Below are 22,492 nucleotides of genomic sequence, written 5' to 3'. Positions count from 1 at the left end.
CCCACAGACCATGTGCCATGGACTCGAAATACTATTTAAAGAAATTTGTGTGAGTGACACAAAAGGACATACATGCTCAAGACATGAAAAAAAGCAGAATTTCATGCCATGGACACACGGTCATTCTATGAAAATTGTGGCTTTTTGAACAGACAACTTTTTAAAAATGGAATTCTTTTTTTTATACCAAAACTTATAGTCAGATAATAATAGATAACCTCTTAACATTATAAATCAACTTAAATGACAGCTTAATGTATTTTAATATTTTTACTTCATTACATACATTTTATTTGCTACATTACATTAAAAAAGCTTGTGCTGCTTTTTTGTCACTGATGTTCCCTATATTTTATATGACATTTAAGGGTTCCCAGAATGTATTTTGACTATTTTATTTGCATACATAATCAAAGACAGAAAAAGTTAATGTGATATTAAGAAATTGTCTTGATTAGTAATAATTTACTTTAAACAGGCATGCTTAAAGTTCTATTGTGTGACCTTTTTCTATTTCTACCATTGTGTTTTTTGTTGTAACATTAGAAATAATTGAGGTTGAGTGATCAAAATTGAATGATAATATTCTTAAAATGCTTACTTATGAAAGAAGCAACAGTAACACCAGTGACGATAACACCAGTGACAAATCTGCAGACATAATGCCATAGCTAAGATTGCAGCCACAGTAACTCAAACCACACTTCTTAAATTGTAAATAAATCCCTTAATTATGCAATTTGAAAAATTCTATTAATAAAATTTCCTTTCCCCTTACTATAAACTGTAGTAACACCAGTGACACATCTTAAGTCCTCACATGAAATTATCAAATTATTTATCAAATTGCTAAAAGATGAGGAGAGAGTGCACACTCACTATGTGCTTTTCAAAACAGCCATGCTTACAATGAATGTTTGATCCAGGAAGAAGTTGGCAAGAATGTTGATTTTTTTCAAAGTGGTGGTTTTTATAAATTGTAACACCAGTGACATGAAATTGGGGGACAGGTATTCCCAGTAAATTATTTATAATATTTAGTTGATATTTTAGTTTTTAAAGTAGTCTACTAAATAACTGTACTACTTCCCTTTGTATTATGACATTTAAAGGGGGAGAATATTAATTTTTTTTAACTCAAAATATGTCCCTAAACCACGACTCCTGAGCCGAGGGACAAGCCAATTTCATGGTACTGACCGTGTTCTACAATATATATAAAAATGATTTGCAACTGTCTTACATATGTTTAATTAATAATAAAACACTTTAATTAAAACAAAAAACATATATTTTGTGCCATTATCTGACAATTTTAAGTGTTTTTCCTGGTGGTTGGGGCTGGGACAGGCAAGCCACCATTTTCATAGAATGACCCACAAATAAATTAATAAAATTTAGCTTGAATATAGACGGTTTTAGCCATAACAACATAAACAAGCGGCTTTCGTGGTCAACACGTAACTTCCGGAAAACTCCGCTAAAAATAACTAACAACAAAGTACTTTAAACATAGTTTATTTATATAACAAGCAAAATAAACAACACGTAGATTACTCGGGAAACCAAATCATTATTTTCGTTATTTTCGACAAGGTATTTCTTCAAGAGTTTAGCAGTTAGTCAGAGCATTAAAAAAACTGAAACCGGAAGTAAAGTATGGACCAGACGCGTATCGTGCACTGCACGTGCGTCCTATGAAACGTCTATAACACGACTTTCTGTGTTGGAGACATTATATTTTATAGGAATTCTGTAAATTACAATGCACAAACCAGAAGCAATAATACCCAACTAATGACAAAGTGACAACTCTACAGAGAACATTTAATATTTATTTTCATTGTATGCGCATTTATGAGGAAGAAACATTGTTATGGATGTGACATTTCTAAATGTTGCACTTACTTTATGGAAAATAATTAAAAACAAATACTTTAAAAACTTTAACAGAGACTTTGCATAGGTATTTAAAGTCCCAAATATTAACATCTGAGACATCAGTATGGTTAAAAACTTTTGCATGGAATTGCCCAGCTGATAATCAGATTATATCCTGCCAATCAAAAGGAGCGAAAAATGCACAAGAACTCATACCAATACTTTGTGATTATTTTGAATTGTTTCACAATGACAACAGAATTGCAGTTTGTAAACTCTGTAACTTCTAGGATCATATTTTGAGATAAAGAGTAAAAATGTAAAACACCCCAAACTTAAACTTACATAAAGTCACATCAACTTTCAAATCGACTGTTGTGTGCAGTTTTACTTCTCTTAAACTGCTTCTTTCACGGAGACACTGAAGAACTACTGAATCTTTCTTAAAGAAACGGGTTTAAGTGCCATTCCTACTAAGCATAAATATAGATGCTCAGTGAGCAGTGCATTGGGACATTAAACATATAGACACAATAAAGTAAACTACATGACATTTGTGAAATTTTGAACAGTGTGTAAATGGCCACTTCAAAAGCCTCTCACAACTTATTCTTATTTCAAAAAGTTGCATTCACAGAGTGAGAATGGCTTTATGAATGGTTTACAGATAAAATCTTTTGTTTGTTTTACGAATGAGGCTTAATAATGAGACCAAGGCTTTCCATACAGATCTCGTGTAGGCCTACTCTATACCTAAGTGTTAATTCAACCAATGTTATGGGAGTGAGAAAGACCACATAAATCAAATTTTCATGAAATTTCAAAAAATGTTGCAATGGGGAAGTATTATGCAATGTCACAGAAAACTGACATACAGTACTGTGGCAAAGTCGGAGGCCACCATTAGATTTGTTGTTTTTGCAATTGTATAATCACCACATATAATTATTTCTCTTCATTACAATACAACAAGAAAATACAGAATATTTGTATGCAAAATCACTTTTTGTTGTTTTGACACATCTTGTGTTGTCCCTTGTATTTATTTGACAAAATAAATACAAAATCAACACAAAATGACACATAATGTGTTAAAATAACACATAATGTGTTAAATAGCATAACACAAAACAATGTGTTAAAAATTAAAACATCCTTCTTAGAGTGCACTTTGTTTTTCAAACTTTGTATTGTCTTAATTTTGGGTACATATTTCCTGTATTTTCTGTAATAAAGACACACAAAAAATATATAAGGTCATTTAAACAAATTTTAAAACAAAGCTGGTGGTGGCCCAGTAGTGTACATCATAAAACGAATTATCACACAGATAAAGACTGATCTTATCAACCATTCAATACTAAGAATCTGACTTTCTTCGTGATTCATTCACAAGATGTACAGGTGAGAAACCGTCTTAAAACTTTAGTATAGCAATGCAATTACCACAAAATGTGACTAACACTTTCTAAAAGACAACCAATGATGTTAGGAGTAAAGATGACTCTGTGTTTAAGAAATAAATTAAATACAATTTCATATATATATATGAAATCGTATATATATATACCGAGAAACAATTTCCACTCAGACTCTATATTTGTAGTCACACTTGGGTGGTCTTTCCTCATTTCCTTCTCATGTGCCTTTTAATCACTGCATATATATGACCCTGGACCACAAAACCAGTCATAAAGGTAATTATTTTTAAATTGATAATGATCCCTATATGATCTGAAAGCTGAATAAATATGCTTTCTATTGATGTATGGCCTGTTAGAATAGAACAATATTTGGCCGAGATACAATGGAATCTGGGGGTGCAAAAAAAAACAAAAAACAAAAGAGAAAATCGCTTTTAAAGTTGTCCAAATGAAGTCATTAGCATATTCATGCACTCACAGAATAAAGTTTTGATATATTTATGGCGAAAAATTTACAAAATATCTTTATGGAACATGATCTTTATTTAATATCCTAATGATTTTTGGCATAAAATTAAAATAAATAAACTACATCATTTTGACCCATACAATGTATTTAAGACTGGATTTGTGGTCCAGGGTAAGATTTTTGTTGATCACCGCATACGTAAAATCAATATTTCAAAGACACAACTTATCTAAAATGCAATCTTTGGTATATCCAGATATCATGGGGGTATTTCCGAAAGCAGGTCTGGCACATAAACCAACCTCAGCATAGTTACTATAAATGCACCCATTAATTCTCTCTACTGTGTATTTCTTTCTGTGTTCACCGTAACCTCTCCATACAATAGATGACTGAAGTATCTCTAATCCTCTTTTCCAAGTTCAAAGTCATCAAGTCTGTTTTCTGAATACCCTGGAAGTGATAAAGCCACTTGCAATGGTGTTTAAACAAATGTCCAGTTTACAACCCCGTCGACTCATTCTGCACAACCACTCATCAGTTAGTGTGTGTTCTGACTCATTGTCAATAATAAGTCAATCATTTTCGATTCTAACAACACGTCTCTTCGCTGAAGTCTTGTCTGCTGTTCTCACTAAGCCCCACCTAATGTGCCTTCTGCCAGCGCGACGGCCAGTCGTTCTCTATCCATTTCTGGAGCAACCGGAGCACGTCGATGCGCTGGTAGAGCTGGCAGAGTTCTGTGAGCTCCGTGACGGATTTCTGGTTGTAGCGCAGCAGGAACTCCTGCGTGGGACTTTGATAGGTGGACCCGTGTGTGCGCTGCTCAAGAAGCGCAAGTTCGTCGTAGCTCATCCCCCAACGGCTTGCAAAGTTCTTCCAGTTTTTGACAGTGCAGTGAGTCGGGTCTAACTTCAAGCGCAGGGTGTACAGAAGATCTTCGTCGTTCATCAGGTCACTGATTTTGGGCGGAGGGGCGGAACGAGAACACTCCTTACAGGATCTATGATCTTTAGTGAAGTCTAGAGAGTGGGTAAAGAAAAGCAACTGAATAACAGAACAGCTATAATAGTTATAATGTTTACATATATGCCATGGATAGTAAAAAGGCAACTTTTTAATCAAATAATGATAATATTTTATATTAATAATATGATACAGAAGGAATAATTGAGGATGGGCCATTGAATTATTCAAAAAGAATGCACACCCAAGGTGGTACCCATAGAACCGTTACACCGGGGGGGTTTGTGGGGTGCATTACATGCAAATAATTACTTTCTTTCTTAGTATTTTTGTCTTGTTTTCTGTACAAATATCTTAAAATTCTTAAATTAAGATGCTTATTCTTGATGAGCAAAATGACCTACACTCTTAGAAAGGATGTGTTCATTTTTTACACATCTTTTTGTGTTAAGCTTTTAACACATTATGTGTAATTTTAACACATTATGTGTCATTTTGTGTTGATTTAAAAAGTAAACACAAAATGTGTTGTTTCAATAATATCACAAGCTGTGTCTGAAACCGCTTCCTCGTTCACTCATTCACAATTCCCTGTATGGGGAATGACAATTGAGTCCACTATATGGTGAAGAAGCAAATGAAAATGAGTGTGCGATTTCGGACACCAAGGTAAACAGTACACCATGTGTCAGAGAGCTGTCGCAGAGATTCGTCATAAACACCTGTGTGGCTTTATTGATTGTACTGTAAAATGTTTAAAAAAAAGAAAAGTTTACTTTCTTACTGTTTTTCACATTTGTCATGTTTATTGTATTAGTTGATAATAAAGAGAACAAAACAACTGCATGTATTTTCTGCTGCTAATTTGCTGTGTAATAAAAAATGTGTATTAAATTTTAAATAAAAGATATCACAATTATTTTGTATTTGGTTATTTTAGGGCTGTCAAAATAACGCGTTCATTTCGATTAATAAATCTGAGAAAAAATAACGTGTTAAAAAAAATAACGCAGATTAATCCATTCCGTACTGACCTTTGAACCTGGAAACGTTCTAGCCACCATTCGACTGTAAAATAAAGGAGGAAGGGAGACTGGCGGTAACATATAAATGTGATGATAAAAATAAAGTCGTCTGCAATGTCTGCAGTAAGGAATTTGCATTTCACCGGAGTTTGTCCACTCTAAAGTCCCACATCAACACAAAGCATTCAGGAGTTAACGTTAATCCGGAGGTACGACCTGCACGTCCCATAATACCAAAGGTAAAGGGGCTGATTTTTTATTTAAGGTTTATGTTCAATTGCACCAAAAAGTCCTGCAATTGATACTGCACTTTTAAACTTTTTGTAAATAATCTTCCTAAAGCACTTTTGAATTTACTTCCTTAGCAAATTACTGTAGGTCATTTTTTTGCTTGTTATGGACATTATTTGCACAGTGAAAATAATAATAAAATAGTTTTTTAAACTTTAATGTCACTAATGCTGATTATTCATTGATGATTAATTTAAATTGAAATATTTAATACTTTCACAGCAAAAATTATGTATGTGTTTAATTTAGATCAATTAATAACTGAGTACATAATTAATTAGATTAAAAATTGATTGACAGCCCTAGTTTATTTTAAAAAGTAGAAAACTGATGACAAGAACTAACAAAATAAGTCTAGTTTTTAAACAAAAAATTTACAATTTATGTGAATTTGTGCTTAAAACAAGCAAAAATATCTGCCAATGGAGTAAAATAAACAATCCTGAAATAAGTTAACTTTTCTCTTAAAAATTTCACCCCGCTGGCAGATATTTTTGCTTGTTTTAAACCACACATTCACTTAACTGTTTTATTTTTTTCTAAAAACGTAAGACTTTTTTCTTAGGTCATTTTGCTCAACGAGAAAATACATCTTGATTTAGGAATTTTTAGATATTTCTACTGAAAACAAACAAAAATACTAAGCAGTGGGGGCCAGTGACTTCTTTTTTCGATGGCGCTCGATGTGAAATTTGTCACATGTATGTAGCCTGTCATGTGTGTGGTTCATAATTTCAAAATATGTGTTCTGCGCGTCGAGGTGTCCTATGTGCATCATGTGCCTTGTCAAAATAAGTGCCACTGAAAAAAGTGATTTATTCAATTTACTTAATTTTTTAAGGTAAGTGGTTGCAATCAATTTATTTAAGTTACATTTAAACAACAGTTTTTTGTTTTGTTATGTTTTTCAAATTTTTTTGTTTAAATGTAGCTTAAATAAATTTATTGCGACCACTTACCTTAAAAGATTCAGTGTGCTGGAGACGCTTCTGAAGGGTTTATGATAAAAGAGACGCTCGCGTTTGGCAGATACTCGCAATAATCTTATGCGTAATCAGAGTTTACTGTTATGGGAGTGTCTTACGTGTATTTTGTGAACGTAAGTGTCTCTTTAATCATAAACGGTTTTAACGTGTGTGCAGCAGGCACTTATTTCGAAAAAAACACGTGATGCACATGGTTCACATGACGCAATAAACACATATTTTGAAAACGCAAGCAACACACATGACACTTCGGAAACGTTTTTATTTTTTATTTGCACCCCTCGGTCACGAGCCGCCACTGATACTAAGTAAGAAAGACATTTTTTGCAATGTACTTTCGAATAATTCATTTATTCTGCATATACTATGCTTACCACAGACATTGCTCTGGCAGTTATTTTAAAACATTTGACAGGTCAGGTGGTTTTACAGCTAAATAATCAACACTCATTAACTATTTCTCAACCAATCAGAATAAAGCATTCAACAGCCCCGTAGTATAAAATAATAATGATGCATACCTGATGAAACAGAAGCTGATGGAATAAATTCACTCCCATCATTTTCCACAGGCTAGGGATAAAGGCAATTTTAAGTTAAAGAAAGTGTTCAAAACATACACAGGTAAATAGTGTACATTGAATTAAATGTACAGTATCTTTTATTAAATAAAAGGGGAAAACCTCTGTCTAGAGGAGTGGAATAACATGCATGGCACTGGCATTTATACAAAAACCACGTATTTCCTATGCAACCCACATGTCACAACTGCTCAAGAACCAATACGACATGGTGTGTAATTTACATCTATATATAAGTTTCCTGTCAAACATTAATATATGACATCCGCAAATGATGTTAAAACTACAAGAGCCAAATCCCTATATATATATATATATGCAAAAATGATCTCAAACCAGTACAAGATCATGTGACTCACATGTTGTATCCTGTCTGCAGGTGGAGTCAGGTAACTAGGAGGAACAGAGCGGAGCTGTAAGGTCACAGGATCTGTAGTGAATCAGAGGTCAGAATAAACCCGTTGTTTACTATACACCTTGGAATACAATTAAATACAATCATAAAAATATACTATTATGGAAAGTGTGGAGGCTGACCAAAAGGTCACCATTCTCAACACCTGAGATCATCAGCATTGATTAAATACTATGGAAATAAATATTCAGTATGAGGTATACGGAAACCTGTCTAGACAGCTTAACAGAGCATCAGTAACTATTATAAATAAATTCACCACCACTACCAATAAATAGCAACAATATAAAGCTACAATACCTTGTGGATCAGTGACCTGAACAGGGTAATTCGACCTCAAAGACTAAAAAACACACATACAAAAAAAAAAACTTAAAACATCAAACATCTGTATCAGAGACAACCACAGCAACCCATAAAGGAAAACAATACAGCGTTGTTCCTCTTTCTACATGTGGAGGCAGATTTGAAGAGAGGAGGGGCGTATGGTGTGGCAAAGGGGGAAAAATGTAACTTTCAGATGTGTAGAAAAATGAGCAGAGAACAGGCTGGAACAAACCTCGGAGAATTAGCAGACGGCTTTGCAGAACAATGTAAGCGTATGCGTTTCAATGCCCCACCCCCTGCGTCTCTAGAAAAGCTTTATATCTATTTCATATCATGTATAAAAATCATGTCTAACCTACGTAATCTGGGCTATTTGATCAGAGTATGAAAGGCAACAATGTTTACAACTCATGTATTATGTCATAACAAACCAAAACCAAAACCATGTGATTCACCTAATATGTCGGGTATTACCCAACATCTAGAACTTTCCTGCATGGGTAGTACAACTCCCAATGCTATAAATAGATGAACGTACCATCTCTGTAACAAAGCTGCTGGGGTCAGTGTCCTCCACCGGTTCAGACGCCACTCTTCCTGCAAAAACAAATGAACAACAACATTGGGATTAGGATGAACTGTGGAAATCATCAAGGAAAACAATGCAAAGTTCTGACACTTTATAGTGTTTTGTAAGTCTTGGATGCTAACCATTGACTTCCATAGTGTGAAATCTGTATATAATAACATGTGCTTACCATATTCTATTAAAATATCTTCATTATCATTCATCACAATACTTACATAGCATTTGGTTATCCTACTTTGGAAGACTATGGTTTCCTCCAGCTGTGTGCTTATCATCATTTATTAAATTTCTTCTTTTGTGTTCATCACAATTTAAACAACATTAGGGTGAGTAAATGATGACAGAATTTTCATTTTTGGGTGAACTATACGTTTAAGGAAATACGACTGTGTGTAACAGTGACTACGTGATGTGGGATGGAAGTGTGAGAGTGTGTGAGTTGCGTCAAGGGTCGTAGGTTTGGTAAGACATTGGGGGCGGTGGAAGTGTCACCTATCCATATGTTTTAATTAATTTTTGTATAAATATTAGGAGGGAGGGATTTAGGGGGTTACCCCATGACACCAAAAAATGACGCCCTCTCAAAAACTTCCAGTCATGCCACTTGGTGGCCATGTTTACAACGCCTCCAGACAGTTTTACAAGTTTTATCTATTTCAATAAAAAGATATTTCTAAAATCACTTGCTAAAATGACTATTAAATAACAAATTACCAAACAACAATTAACTGTACTATGACCTTTGTTATAATCTTAAGCTACAAATTAACAAAACAAACACCTTTTCTCGAGGTCGCTTCAGCTAGTGCGATGTGAAAAGGAGTTGTGGCTAGAAGGGATACAGCTACGGCCACAATCTCGAGAAATCTTGCTGAGTGCTGTTTTCATCCTAATCCTACCACCATACCTAACTCTAAACCCAACATTTCACAGGATTTATGCTGTGGCTGGATCCTATCTAGCCAGAACCGCTGTTTTCATCCTAATCCCACCCCCAAACCAAAACTAGGGTAACCATACATGCCATTTTCCCCGGACAAGTCCTGGCCAGGACCTCGCGTGCGTCCTCCGAAAGTCGCATTTGTCGACCGCATACATCATCCATGTACTCACATTTCAATTCAAAACATTATTAAATTTAAAATGTATTTCTCTTAAGACAATCATTGTAGTTTTATTTTTATCTTGAAATGTAACAGTTGCTTTTCTGAAATAGATCCTGAAATATTAAAGGGACATTACACTTTTTTGGAAATAAGGTAATTTCCAGCTCCCCTAGAGTTAAACATTTGAATCTTATCATTTTGGAATCCATTCAGCTGATCTCCGGGTCTGGCACTAGCCCTTTTAGCATAGCTTAGCACAATCCATTGAATCTGATTAGACCATTAGCATTGCGCAAAAAATAACCAAAATTTCAATATTTTTCCTATTTAAAACTTGACTCTTCTGTAGTTACATCGTGTACTAAGATCGACAGAAAATTAAAATTTGCCTAATTACACAATGTAACTACAGAAGAGTCAAATTTTAAATAGGAAAAATAACTCTTTGGTTAATTTTAGCGCAATGCCAATGGTCCAACCCGACTCAATGGATAGTGCCAAGCCGCGCCAAAAGTGCCAGCGCCAGACCCGGAAATCAGCTGAATGGATTCAAAACGGCAAGAATCAAATGCTTAACTCTAGGAGAGCCGGACAATGAGCACATTTTCAAAAAAAGTAGAATGTCCCTTCAAACCTCGATGACGTATGCGGTCGACCAATGCGACCTCCAGAGGGCGCATCCGTATTCCTGGCAAGGATGTGTCAGGGGCACGAATGGTCACCCTACCTAAACCCAACATTTTTGGCCATAGCTGTATCCCCTCTAGCCAGAACCGTGAACAGGTTGGCAAAGCCTTTTATCCTTTGCCATATTTCGGCAGAAAGTATGTACAGAAGCACATTTCTGCTGTTATGGGAATAATAAAGGCTAAAAAGTCCTGTGCATTTCCTTCTACTCTTTGGTCTTTTTTGTTGATGTATGCTTCACAAGAACCAGAGCAGATTTACCTCACAACCTTTCCACTGATAGACAAGCAGGAAAGTTCACTAATACACTTGTCGTCTCAGCATCCGTATGACATTTAAGGAAACACATAGAAAAAAGAAATAGAGTATAGGTCACAGTGACTACGTGACTGTGTGTGATGGAAATGTGAGAGTGTCTGGTTGGGTCAAGGCGTAGGTTTGGTTTCGACATTAAGGGACTAGACTAGTCCTAGACTAAAATAAATTTAAGAGCTGACCAAACTGAAAACAACTTGTACTGACATATCTGACAAACATACCTCAAAATGCACACAAGTAATGTTTTAAGTAAGACATGTTTGTTAAAACTAGTTATATTTCCTAATTAAACTAAGGCCTAGTCCTGGCTTAAGCTAATCCCTGTCCTGGAAACCGCCCATGGAAATTGACCATATGTGACCGTCTTATTTTTAACTACAGGTGAAAGAAAGTATACATTTTAAAAATAAGTACATTAAGCCCTTGTCTAGTGATCCCAATGCTCGAAATAATCATTTACAGAATCTAAAATGATCTTTATTTGTACGCTTTCTAAAAGGTGTACCATCCCATATACTTAATCTAAGGACTCGTACACACTGCAAACTTTCAAGAGTGACAAGCGCATTTAAATGCGGGAGTGAATCCCCTAAATGTTCGTTACATGTCTGTACAGAACAAGACTCACTCCCGAAAGTGTGATGATTGACACAGAGATAGCCAAAGCAACGTTCTGCCATCTTGCGTGCTTATCACTCACAGCTTTGACCAAAATAATTTAACAGCGTTATGTTTTGCAATAAACCTCCATCTTGGCGTTGTGCATTAAGGCTGCTCCACAGCGTGCTATCTTGCAGTGTTGCCAGTTCCTCGTTTATATTGTACGTACATACCGGTTTGGCGTTTACTCGTTTATGGAATTTGGCTCATGAAGCGATCAAGTGTTTTGTGTTATTAAAGTGTTAAGATGCCTGTCCCAATATTTTGATCTTTGACGTAAAGCATTTGGATTTATTTCGGTTTATTATTGGATTTTTCTTGTTCGCTGTTTTTTTCGTGCAAGATCTGGCAACACTAGTCAGCCAACTCTCGTGCATCTGTAATTTTCTGCACCGCCCATACAGAAAACTTTTTCCCCTTCTAGGCATTTCATTTTTCAGGAGACCTGTCATGTCCACACTTTATTAACTATAAGTTGTTCAGTTTGGTTATGTACACACTATGCAGAGTTTTCGGAGAATGCGGTTGTCAGTCCTGTAAATTACTGAACTGTGTGTGTACAGAACAGGATTAAGCATTGAAAGGTGAAGTGACAACAAAATGAATATGCAGTGTGTATGGGATCTAATACAAAGATGCATCCACATGCCCGTTTGACATTTTAGTTTTAAAACATGCAAGAATTAGAAAATAAAGTGCAGGACTTGCTTAATGTTAAAAGAGTTATAAAGAGAGATAAAGTTTCGTACCTGATTGATGTTAAAAGAGTTTTTAAGAGCGTCAAGAACGATCTTCGCATAATATCTTCACAGAATTACAATTTTAACAAATGTCTGTTTTGACAAAAATTCACGCATATACTGTATAATCTGTAATGTCTTAAGTTAATGTTTGGTTAACTATTGGTGAAAAATATCGGATGTTTAACATTATATTGATCTTTGCATTACAGTAGATCTTAAAGCTGCCTGTCTCAATTTCAATCAAACAAAAAAAGAAAGAAAAAAGTTGAACATAATATATATTTCCTATAGATATTGTTTTTGACTGTCTGTGCCAAATCTATTAGTTTTAACAGTGATTTTATGGTATGGACGCCATGATTTTGTTTTTGAAATCTTTAAAAAACTCTATTTTTCTCAAAACTGACTTTGCTAACTTCAAACAGGTGTTAGTCTGTCAGTTTTTGTCATATATCTTTTTGATTTTTTTTAATAGAGAACGTCAAAAATATAAACAACTCATTTTTGAAAATGTGCTCAATTTGCCAGCACGGGTCACATATGTTTTTTTCATTAATCATTATTATATAACTATTTAAGAGAGGGGATGGATTTGGGGGGTCACCCCGACAACACCAAACACAACCCCCACCCATTTAAGAAACTACGGCCTTGGGTTGTGTGCATCCTTTTATCATTTGCAATATTTCAGCAGGTAGGATGTACAGTAGCACATTTCTGCTTTAAGGGAAATAATGAAGGTTAAAGGGTCAGCTAAAAAGGCTCCTCTGTCTTAGTTTGTTTTTTGTTGTTGTATATGCTTCCCAAGAACCAGAGCATTTACCGCACAACCGTTTACACTGCTAGTCAAGCAGTTATTAACACATTTTCATTTTGAAACCACCCTGGTTGAATTACTTAAAGTGACACATGTAAAAAGGTAACCAAGTATGATTAATATAACTGCACAGGGTGCGCAAAAAACGCAGGTGTGTCCTTTTGTAACGAAACGTAAACACAGCTATCTTAAAATACACAGCAAGAAAAAAACATAAGCTAGTTCTTCAAAAAACTGCATAGCCTATGTGGTTTACCTGTGTAAAGGAAAGGATGTGGTTCTCTCTCGCTCTCTCGCTTTCTCTCTCACACACACATACACACACACACACACACACACACACACACACACACACACCAGACTTACTACTTCACATAGAATACATACACACACTCATTCAGCAATATTAAGAGATATTATTTAGTGTATACTGTTGTTGGTTATTAAAACAGTCCTTGACACTTGCATTCGCCGTTATGCTGCTAATATGACATATAGGGTATTTCCTAAGATATCCCATCAACTAATAAAGTGAATAAATGTAGGCAGTAAGACGCTCTTTAACTGTAATCATGTTAACTGCTGCAAACAGCCTGGGAAATAAATTCACACATTGCATTTTCAAACACCACAACAGGAAAGAGCATGCACCCATCACCCTGAGCTGATGTTATCTAGAAATTCAAACTAACAAAATTCTGTAGAAAAGTTATTTTCCCTTCTCTCATTCTTCCTCTGTAAGGAGCAAAAATCTCAATATATCATCTTGAAAATGAGACAACAAACTGTTACTGTAAGTGTTATAAACCTCTTGCCGTGTGATATTTCAATGTGAATTCAGTCTAGAAAGGCAAACGGATGAATTTCATTCAGAATCAGAACTGTGGACGAATCCAAACCTGTGCAGCCTGAATCCATTCATGACTGTGTCAGCTCAGCAAGGGAATGCGATGAGCATGTACCTGCTTGCGCAGGATGAACTTGAAGAGATAAAATGTAAACCACATCATAATTTAGCCCTGCAGGGCAAAGCCCCTCTGCACGGATCTACTTCTGCATGCATGGCCCCCCATATACTAAAAGGAGCAAAACGCACAAATACAGCAATACAAACCCTGTCACCTCTGCATTCTTAAATTAAATCCCAAAGTCTTTTGAAATAGAAAAATAGCAAGTTCTGTAATATGAATAAACAACTAAACAACATTCTCATGTAGCCTATCTCTGTCAAAAGTCTCAGTAAGTGAAAGTCAACCCCAGCATAAATAATTATTCATGTTGACCTTTTGTATACTTATATTTGTGAAACAAACCAACAAAAGAGTTATTTATGCTATTTAAAATATAAACACTATTTACAAAAACAAAAATCTACACAAACAAAAGCTTTGCGGGAAACTTCGCTTCATCAATGTAAATAGAGTAATAGATAGAGCTTTAAGCTTTTCCCAGGAAAGAATAAGTTTAATTTACATTAGTTAAAGCTGATTTACTTACCAAATGGCTCGGAAAACGCCTTTAAACTAGTCATCTTCACAAAGATTGTTTCAAACATAGGAGATTTCGACTGTGTCATTTTACACAACGCCGGCCGGGAAATGTTGAGTTTGAAGCCACCAGCGTCTCTTTCACCTGTGTGCGCTTCTCCGCGCCCTTATGCCCGCACCGAGACTTTAAATCCGATTCTTCCCGCACAGAACAACAGCAAAGTACAAAATCTGTTAACTCGAACGAGTCTGGTTCCTCTTTCTTTAGACACTGTCACGCATGTTTGCTTACGCACCTCTGTAACGAGCTAACAGACAGTGGGACCCGTCGAGCATCTCTCCCACACACGGAAATTGCGTAGTCGCCCGAAAAATTCAGGACACAGATACGATCAAACTTTCTCACATGCAAGAGCACAGAGTCATTGCGTGCATTAATGACTAATGTAATCCTTTACAACAATTTCCATTAGAAAGCCATTAACAAACATTCTTCATGACAAACTGATATGGGCTAGCCTACTGTACGTTCATGCAACATGTGAAAACATCAACCAAAGTTACATAACATTTAACTAATAGAAAAAATACCCAGTGATCTGTACACTTGTTAATATTTATAATATTTATAAACAGAGGCGCACATTCAAGTGTTTTTTTAAAAGAACAATGTATGCGTGCAACCTCCAAAAAGCGTCTTTAAATCTGTTTAATGGGCACAATATTATCAGTTCTGTGATGCGTCGGCGTCCTCGTAGTTTTCAGAGATTTTCAGTTTTGGACATGTTTGTCATCTTTGGTCATTTTTTTCTTTCAGGCAGCAGGCGCTGCCAACGCAACACTCCTGTTGCAGACGTCATTGGCATTTGTGCGTGGTCGCGTGCTCCTTGCTCTGAAGAATAACGCTAAAAGCATACAACACTTCCAAAATCCAGTACGGTGAGGTCAAATGTTATGCAAAAAGCGTTCCTCTAATACTTTTATGTATGTATTTAAGGAAATATATTTTTATTTAATGAAATTTGAAAATAAACGAAAAGAGTAGACGAATTAGGGTGGTTAAGCCCACATAGCCTTAAACCTACTTTCAACTTTGACCTCAAATTATAAAAAGGAAAATGCATATTTTATGCCATTATTTTAAGCAATCCATCGATTTGTTAGTTCCCTAAGCTACCCTGCTGAAAAAAAACAATAAAACCATTACAGAAAAATCTAATGGTTTTATTGGGAATTTTATTGGTTCTAATGGAATATGGCCCAAAACACACTACAGTGTATTGGTTGTTGGTCTCTAATGGTGTGTATTGGTTCTATTGGTTCTATGTATTGGTTCTAATGGAATATGGCCCAAAACACACTACAGTGTAATGGTTTTAATGGTAAAAGCTAATGGTTCGTATTGGTATTTTAATGGAAACCTTTAGAATTTTCTGTAATGGTTTTATTGTTTTTTTTCAGCAGGGTAATCTCAGGGTCATTACCAAAGAATTAAGTGTGTGAACTAAAACACTATTTTTTATTTTACATTCATTTACAAATAAATACATCATAAACGTACTTTAAAAAAAAAAAAGAGCTTAAATGGTGCGCCTCAAAATGCATGCAATCTAGCCAATTAACACAAGCTAGAAAAATCTAAACATTTCTTAATGTGGGCACAATGAAATATATTATGATGCAAAATATTTTTTAAATTATTTTTAAGGGAAAAGTTAAAAAAAAAACACTATTCGATTCTTGGGCCAATAATATTCTCTGTGTATATTAATGATGTTGCTCTTGCCGCTGGAATCTCTCAATTCCACCTCTATGCATATGATACCATTTTATACGCATCTGGTCCTACATTGAACACTGTGCTGCTTACCAATCTTAAAAAAGCTTTGATTCAACATGCATTCTGGGGACTTAAAGGTGCAGTGTGTAATTTTTAGAAGGATCTCTTGACAGAAATGCAAAATAATATACAAAACAATATTATGAGGGGTGTATAAAGACCTTTTTATAATGAACTGTTATGTTTTTATTACCTTAGAATGAGACGTTTTTATCTACATACACAGAAGATCCCCTTACGTGGAAGTCGTCATTTTGTGCGGCCATGTTTCTACAGAAGCCCTTAACGGACAAGAAGTTGTCTCAGTCAATTACATGTTTTTCCAGTGGCGGGTACCATAGCTTCTCTATGCGTTTCAAAACGAAGGGTGAGCAGTGGACTGAGCCGTTGGTTGCAATTCGCAGCCTCACCACTGGATGCAGCTAAAATTTACATTAATCCTTAATTCCAACAAAACTAATGCATGTTGTTCAATCGCACACTACCCGTACCTGCCAACTTGAATAGTATTTTGACTGTGGATAGATTTAGATTATGTGAACACCTACAAATATCTGGTTGGATAATTCACTTTCTTTTAAGTTCCACATTTATGAGCTGCAAACCAGAATTAAATCTAGAATTGGCTTCTTATTCAGAAACAAAGCTTATTTTACTTATGCTGCATACGTTAGTAAAATTGACTGTCCTACCAATATTAGATTTTGGTGATGTCATTTATAGAACTGCCTCTACCTCTACAAAGGTTAGATGTGGTCTACAACTGTGACATTTGTTTTGTCACCAATGCTTTTTTTAACACCCACCATTGTGATCTATATATGTTAATGGGTTGGCCTTCTTTACACACTTGACACCCCACTGGTACCATTTTATATATAAATCAATTCTACGCAAAACCCCTCTGTATTTGAACTCTCTTCTTACCATTGCCTTACAATTTAGTAACCTGCGCTTTAGCAGGTATATTTCTAGTAATCCCAAAAGTAAATACTTCCTTTGGCCATAGCTCCTTCCAGTTTGCAGCTGCATACGACTGAAATGAGTTACAAAAGTCTCTGAAACTTGAACACCATCTCTCTCACCTCTTTTAAAGTACGACTATAAGAGCTTTCGCCCGTTTGTTGCACATGCTTCTTATAATTTTGTACTAAATCTACATTTGCTCTGTGCCTTCTGTTTGTTGCAGTGTCTGGCACATTATATTATTTTATGTGTTATTATGTGTTTGCATAATATCTACTTGCACAATTATGCCTAATATTATATAGGCCTACTACTTATGTAGTTGCCTGTTATTTTTTAAATAAAAACTAGATTCTTGTATTAATTGTTATATATTAATATGTTTAATTTATTTCCTTGTGTAATTTGTGTAATTTCATGTGTAACTATTTGATGTCTTGCACCTTACTTTATCTTGGCCAGGTCGCCCAATTGAGAACGTTTTCTCTACAAGCTCACCTGGTTAAATAAAGATTAAATAATAAATAAAAAACATTCACTGTGGACCCATTTAAGCCCACCTTATTTATTTCAATGAGGAATCACTTTAATTACAAACTTAATTGATTTCCTAAGGGAAAGTGTTTAAAGACAAACTATTTCATTGCTACAAGACAACGTTATTTTGTGTATACAATGTGTTCGCGTTTATGTTTAAGAAAACACATTTTACTGCACATTTTAGTAGCTCCAAAATTCACTTTCTTCCTGAAACGCACATTTTGTCCCTGATTGGCCAGTTAATCTGTACGTTGTGATTGGCCTGAATACCTCTGATGTCAGCCGGCAAATTGACGGTCTTTAAAGGGGACATTCCATGAAAATCAGACTTTTGTTTAAGTGCTATAATCGGGTCCCCAGTGCCTCCACCAACCCAGAAAACATGAAAAATAGCAACCCTGTAAGGCTGTAACTCTGTTTTGGCAAGGGCTCTCTCTGCAAGCAGTGAATAGGATTTCGCTCCCCCAATGACGTAGTAAGGGGATCTTATTATAATGATACCGCCCCTTCATCTGCGCTATCCAACCATGATGCGGCCTCACGAGTGCGAGAGACAGAGAGAAAGAATGACTGACAGCACGATGCGTTTGTATTCCCTTTAAACACAAACAGTAGCCTACAATCTTATAACTTGTAGTTTTAATGGTCTTTCTAAAGGTTGAAGATGAGGATTAACGTTACCTTAGTGCAAGAGAGAGAGAGAGTGAGTGAGAGAGCGAGTGAGCGAACGAACGAGAGAGAGAGAGACGGTTCACTTTCACCAATACAAGTATGTTGTTTAATATGTTTCTCTGAAGTTTATATGAATTAACACGAGGATTAATGCACTGCACGAGACAGAGTGAGGGAACAACGCGTATTCACTATCATACACAATAAGCATAAATATGTTGTTTAAGGTTTCTCTGAAGTTTCAAATGAATACGAGGAGTCACAAGACAGAGAGTGAGAGACTGACAGAAACGCAAATGTGTTCAATCATACACAATAAGCATAAACATGTCATTTGATCTGTTTCTCTAAAGTTTAAGCATTAAATGTGTTGTTTTATTACAGATCATTTAAATGTGCTCGTGTGGTTTGGTCAAAAATTAAACTTCTGAGTGTTTGTAGAAGTGTATTTCATTGTAACATGCTGAAAATCATTGTGCCTGTTTAAAACACTGGCAGCATGAGACCTAAAAGTCTTTATTTTTATTCCACAATGTTCCCCATCTGCTGATAAATATGTATTTAGTATGCATAAAACAGATGATTGACTTTTTAATGCTGAACATCGCTTACTAACTTCTTTCGTGAGAGAATCTCCCTCTTGATACAGCGCGAGCGCTTGAGACTCCGCCCACCTGAGCAGCTCATTTGGATTTAAAGGGATACACACAAAAACGGTGCATTTCTGCTCAGACCCATAAAGTGCCTATTTTAACATGCCACAATAAATTACCTATATAGTATTTTGAGCTAAAACTTCACATATGTACTCTGGGGACACCAAAGATTTATTTGACATATTAAAAAAGTCTCGTGAAATGTCTCCTTTAACATGTTTGAAAGATTCGGTTGCTAACAGGAGTTAACTTACAGGCTGTGAGTCCGAAACGGAAGGAATTATGATAATGTCGGTCTTGTCTACATCACCAATCCTAGGAAGTAAACTGTTGCCTACAATCCGTGTTTTTGTTGTAGTCCAAGAAAAAATATTTAGGCCTACTGTATTTAGGCCTAAAAACGTGAATCGGACAATAGGTGCTCTTTAATGGTAACAGATCTTTGTGTGCTTTCCCCTTACCAACCTTTTATTTTACAGTGTTGTAATCAAGTCCAACACGAGTTCAAGCAAATTGCAACACTGCCTGTATTTACAACCATATTTAGATACAAATTATTACACACTTTGTGGCACTATTAACAATAGATGTTTAGATCTGTTTGAAGTCTCAGCGAATCAGTTTGAAGTATTCTTTGAGGTAGAGCACGAAGGCCAAGAAAGTGTTGATGTTTATCATGGATTAGAGACATGATTAAAGTTATTTGTACATGTGATGAGTGCTAGCAAACATTAAAAAATTATTATTTTTAAAATATTTACTGCATTTAAAGGTGCAGTGTGAAACTTTTATGACAGAAATGCAATATAATCTACATAACTATATTATCAGTGGTGTATAAAGACCTTTCATATTGAACTGTATTGTTTTTATTATCTTAGTATGAGCCGTTTTTATCTCCATACACAGCGGATTCCCTTACATAGAAGTTGTCATTTTGTGCCGCCATGTTTCTACAGTAGCCCTAAAAAGACAAACTGCTCTACAGACCGTGTTTCGTCTCTACTGTATTTTGTCTTAGACAACAACATGTTTGTCCTTTTACGGCTACCTTAGCTTCTCTATGCATTTCGGTGAACGGTGGACTGAGCCGTTGGTTGCAATTCACGATCTCACTGCTAGATCCCACTAAAATCTACACACTGCACCTTTAAAATGTCTATTTGTAAATTTGTCTATTTTGAAATGAGAGATAAATCTTGTATTTGAACAAACTTTTTCTAATAAACCATCTCATTAGTTATAAAACCTATTGGTTTTGGAGTGTTGAACATTACAATCTATCACTTGATTGTTGTTTTTGTCATTTTCATTATATACTAACTAGATTACAATAATTTCATAACATAACACAGTTGTTATGCAAATGCATTAATGGCAACTGAGCAGCATTAAGAAGAACATAAATAACACATAAATGTCATTTTAGTCATTTCAGATGTAACTAATGCAATATGGCATTATTCTGATTGGTATTTGACAAAAAAGTTAGAGAAGAGATTTATTATAGTGGTTTTTACATGAAGGCAGGGGTGCTCAGATTGTAAGAAATGTAAGTGGCCAAAGAAAAGTTATAATATTATATATAATATTTATTTGCATGACGCCCCTGATTATAAAACGTAAATGTCACCTCTACGTACTGCGAAGTGCGAGGGAAATGTCTGAGAGATTTAGAATAAAATCAGGGAAACTATTTCCAAACAGAGATCTAAAATACTGAAAAACATAACCTTTAAATTCTGAGAAGCGGACATAATAAATAAAGTCAAAAGGAAGCATTATAATTCATAATGTTAATATATCCGGCCCGTGAAGCAGTTTATAAATATATTAATATTCCGGTTTGTCTAGATTGACTCTCTTGTTGCAATACAATCAAAGTCCAATAGATGTCGCTAGTTCGCAGAATTTACTTACACAAATGAGTGAATAATGAGCGCACCAGTGCAGAAACAGAATCTCACGTGTTTAAACATGACAGCAAAATACATTACCAGCACCAGACAGAGCGCGGTATGTGTGATTTGTCAAAAAATATTGTCGTTTTTAAAAACCACAACCTGCTTTTTTCTGTTTTAACATTCTTTGTGATGCTGATTGATGTGTAGGCTAATAATTATCTAGCAATGAAATGATTTGCTCTAAAAAAGAAGCATGATTAGACTGTAAGCGATTTTTTATTATTATTCCTATTTCTAGTAACTACAAATACATAATAATAATGTATTTATTTTTAATAAAATGCATTCCAAATTCAAATTAATATCAATCAACCTGCAGTTCGTTTGTTTTGATTTAAGCCTTCATATAACTAAAAAAAATATAGCTAGCACAATAAAACACAATAAAAACATATGAAAGAGTAGCCTAAAGATGGTAAAGATGAATGTATTCCTATACATAGTATAGTAGGCTAATAATGAAGTGTTGATTTCAGAATAAATAAAGCTAGATGTATATAGAAAAATACAATGACAATAAAGGCTGTGTTTCAAAACGTAATGTGGCCCTCGAGTTAAAAGTTTGCTCAATCCTGGACTAGACGATAAAAACCTCTGCAGTATTTTTGTCAGCTTTTCTAAAACGACCACTGAGAGTCGCTAAAAGCACACAGTAAATGTTTTCGGTTCTACTTCATATTACAGCTTTTCTCAGTCGCTTTGGTACATTTCTCAGATCAGAATTGAATTTCTGAAAACTACCTGTTCAATCTTCACACCATTGTGTCACTTGTGCACATCAAAAAAGCAGTTTCCCATTTCTTTGAAGAAGTTGCAAATGCTTTGGTATATTGATGCTGTTTCCTACATTATCAATAGCTTATGTTATGTTGATCAACATGTATTATAATGGGTCTATTGAATAGTCTCACCCCCCACAACATTTAGGGTTATGTTCATAGCATAAGTCTTTATATGCAAAATGGTTAAACAAATTCTCATAGTATGTCAAGCATTTTTCTATACATTTCCATTAGACTTTTTCCTAATTTTTTACTGAATTGGCAAATTGCTCCAAGGTGAATCTTGACTTTCTCTGTAGT

The 22,492-nt window shown here is 35.1% G+C and overlaps 1 protein-coding gene across 1 annotated transcript; it reads right to left on the bottom strand.

The window, feature by feature from the left end:
* Positions 1 to 1,817: 1,817 nt before the first annotated feature.
* Positions 1,818 to 15,453, bottom strand: edaradd (EDAR-associated death domain). Its single transcript, XM_055173050.2, has 6 exons — positions 14,783 to 15,453; positions 8,904 to 8,962; positions 8,339 to 8,381; positions 7,983 to 8,053; positions 7,564 to 7,615; positions 1,818 to 4,796 (listed from the first exon to the last, which is right to left on the bottom strand). Exons 1-6 carry the CDS (start codon positions 14,859 to 14,861, stop codon positions 4,420 to 4,422), a joined length of 681 nt encoding a protein of 226 aa, XP_055029025.2. The 5' UTR covers positions 14,862 to 15,453; the 3' UTR covers positions 1,818 to 4,419.
* Positions 15,454 to 22,492: the final 7,039 nt, after the last annotated feature.

Source organism: Misgurnus anguillicaudatus, chromosome 7 (genome assembly GCF_027580225.2).
Source record: "Misgurnus anguillicaudatus chromosome 7, ASM2758022v2, whole genome shotgun sequence".
NCBI lineage: Eukaryota > Metazoa > Chordata > Actinopteri > Cypriniformes > Cobitidae > Misgurnus > Misgurnus anguillicaudatus.
Note: the sequence above shows the minus strand (reverse complement) of the source record. Positions and strands in the feature narration are given on the sequence as shown.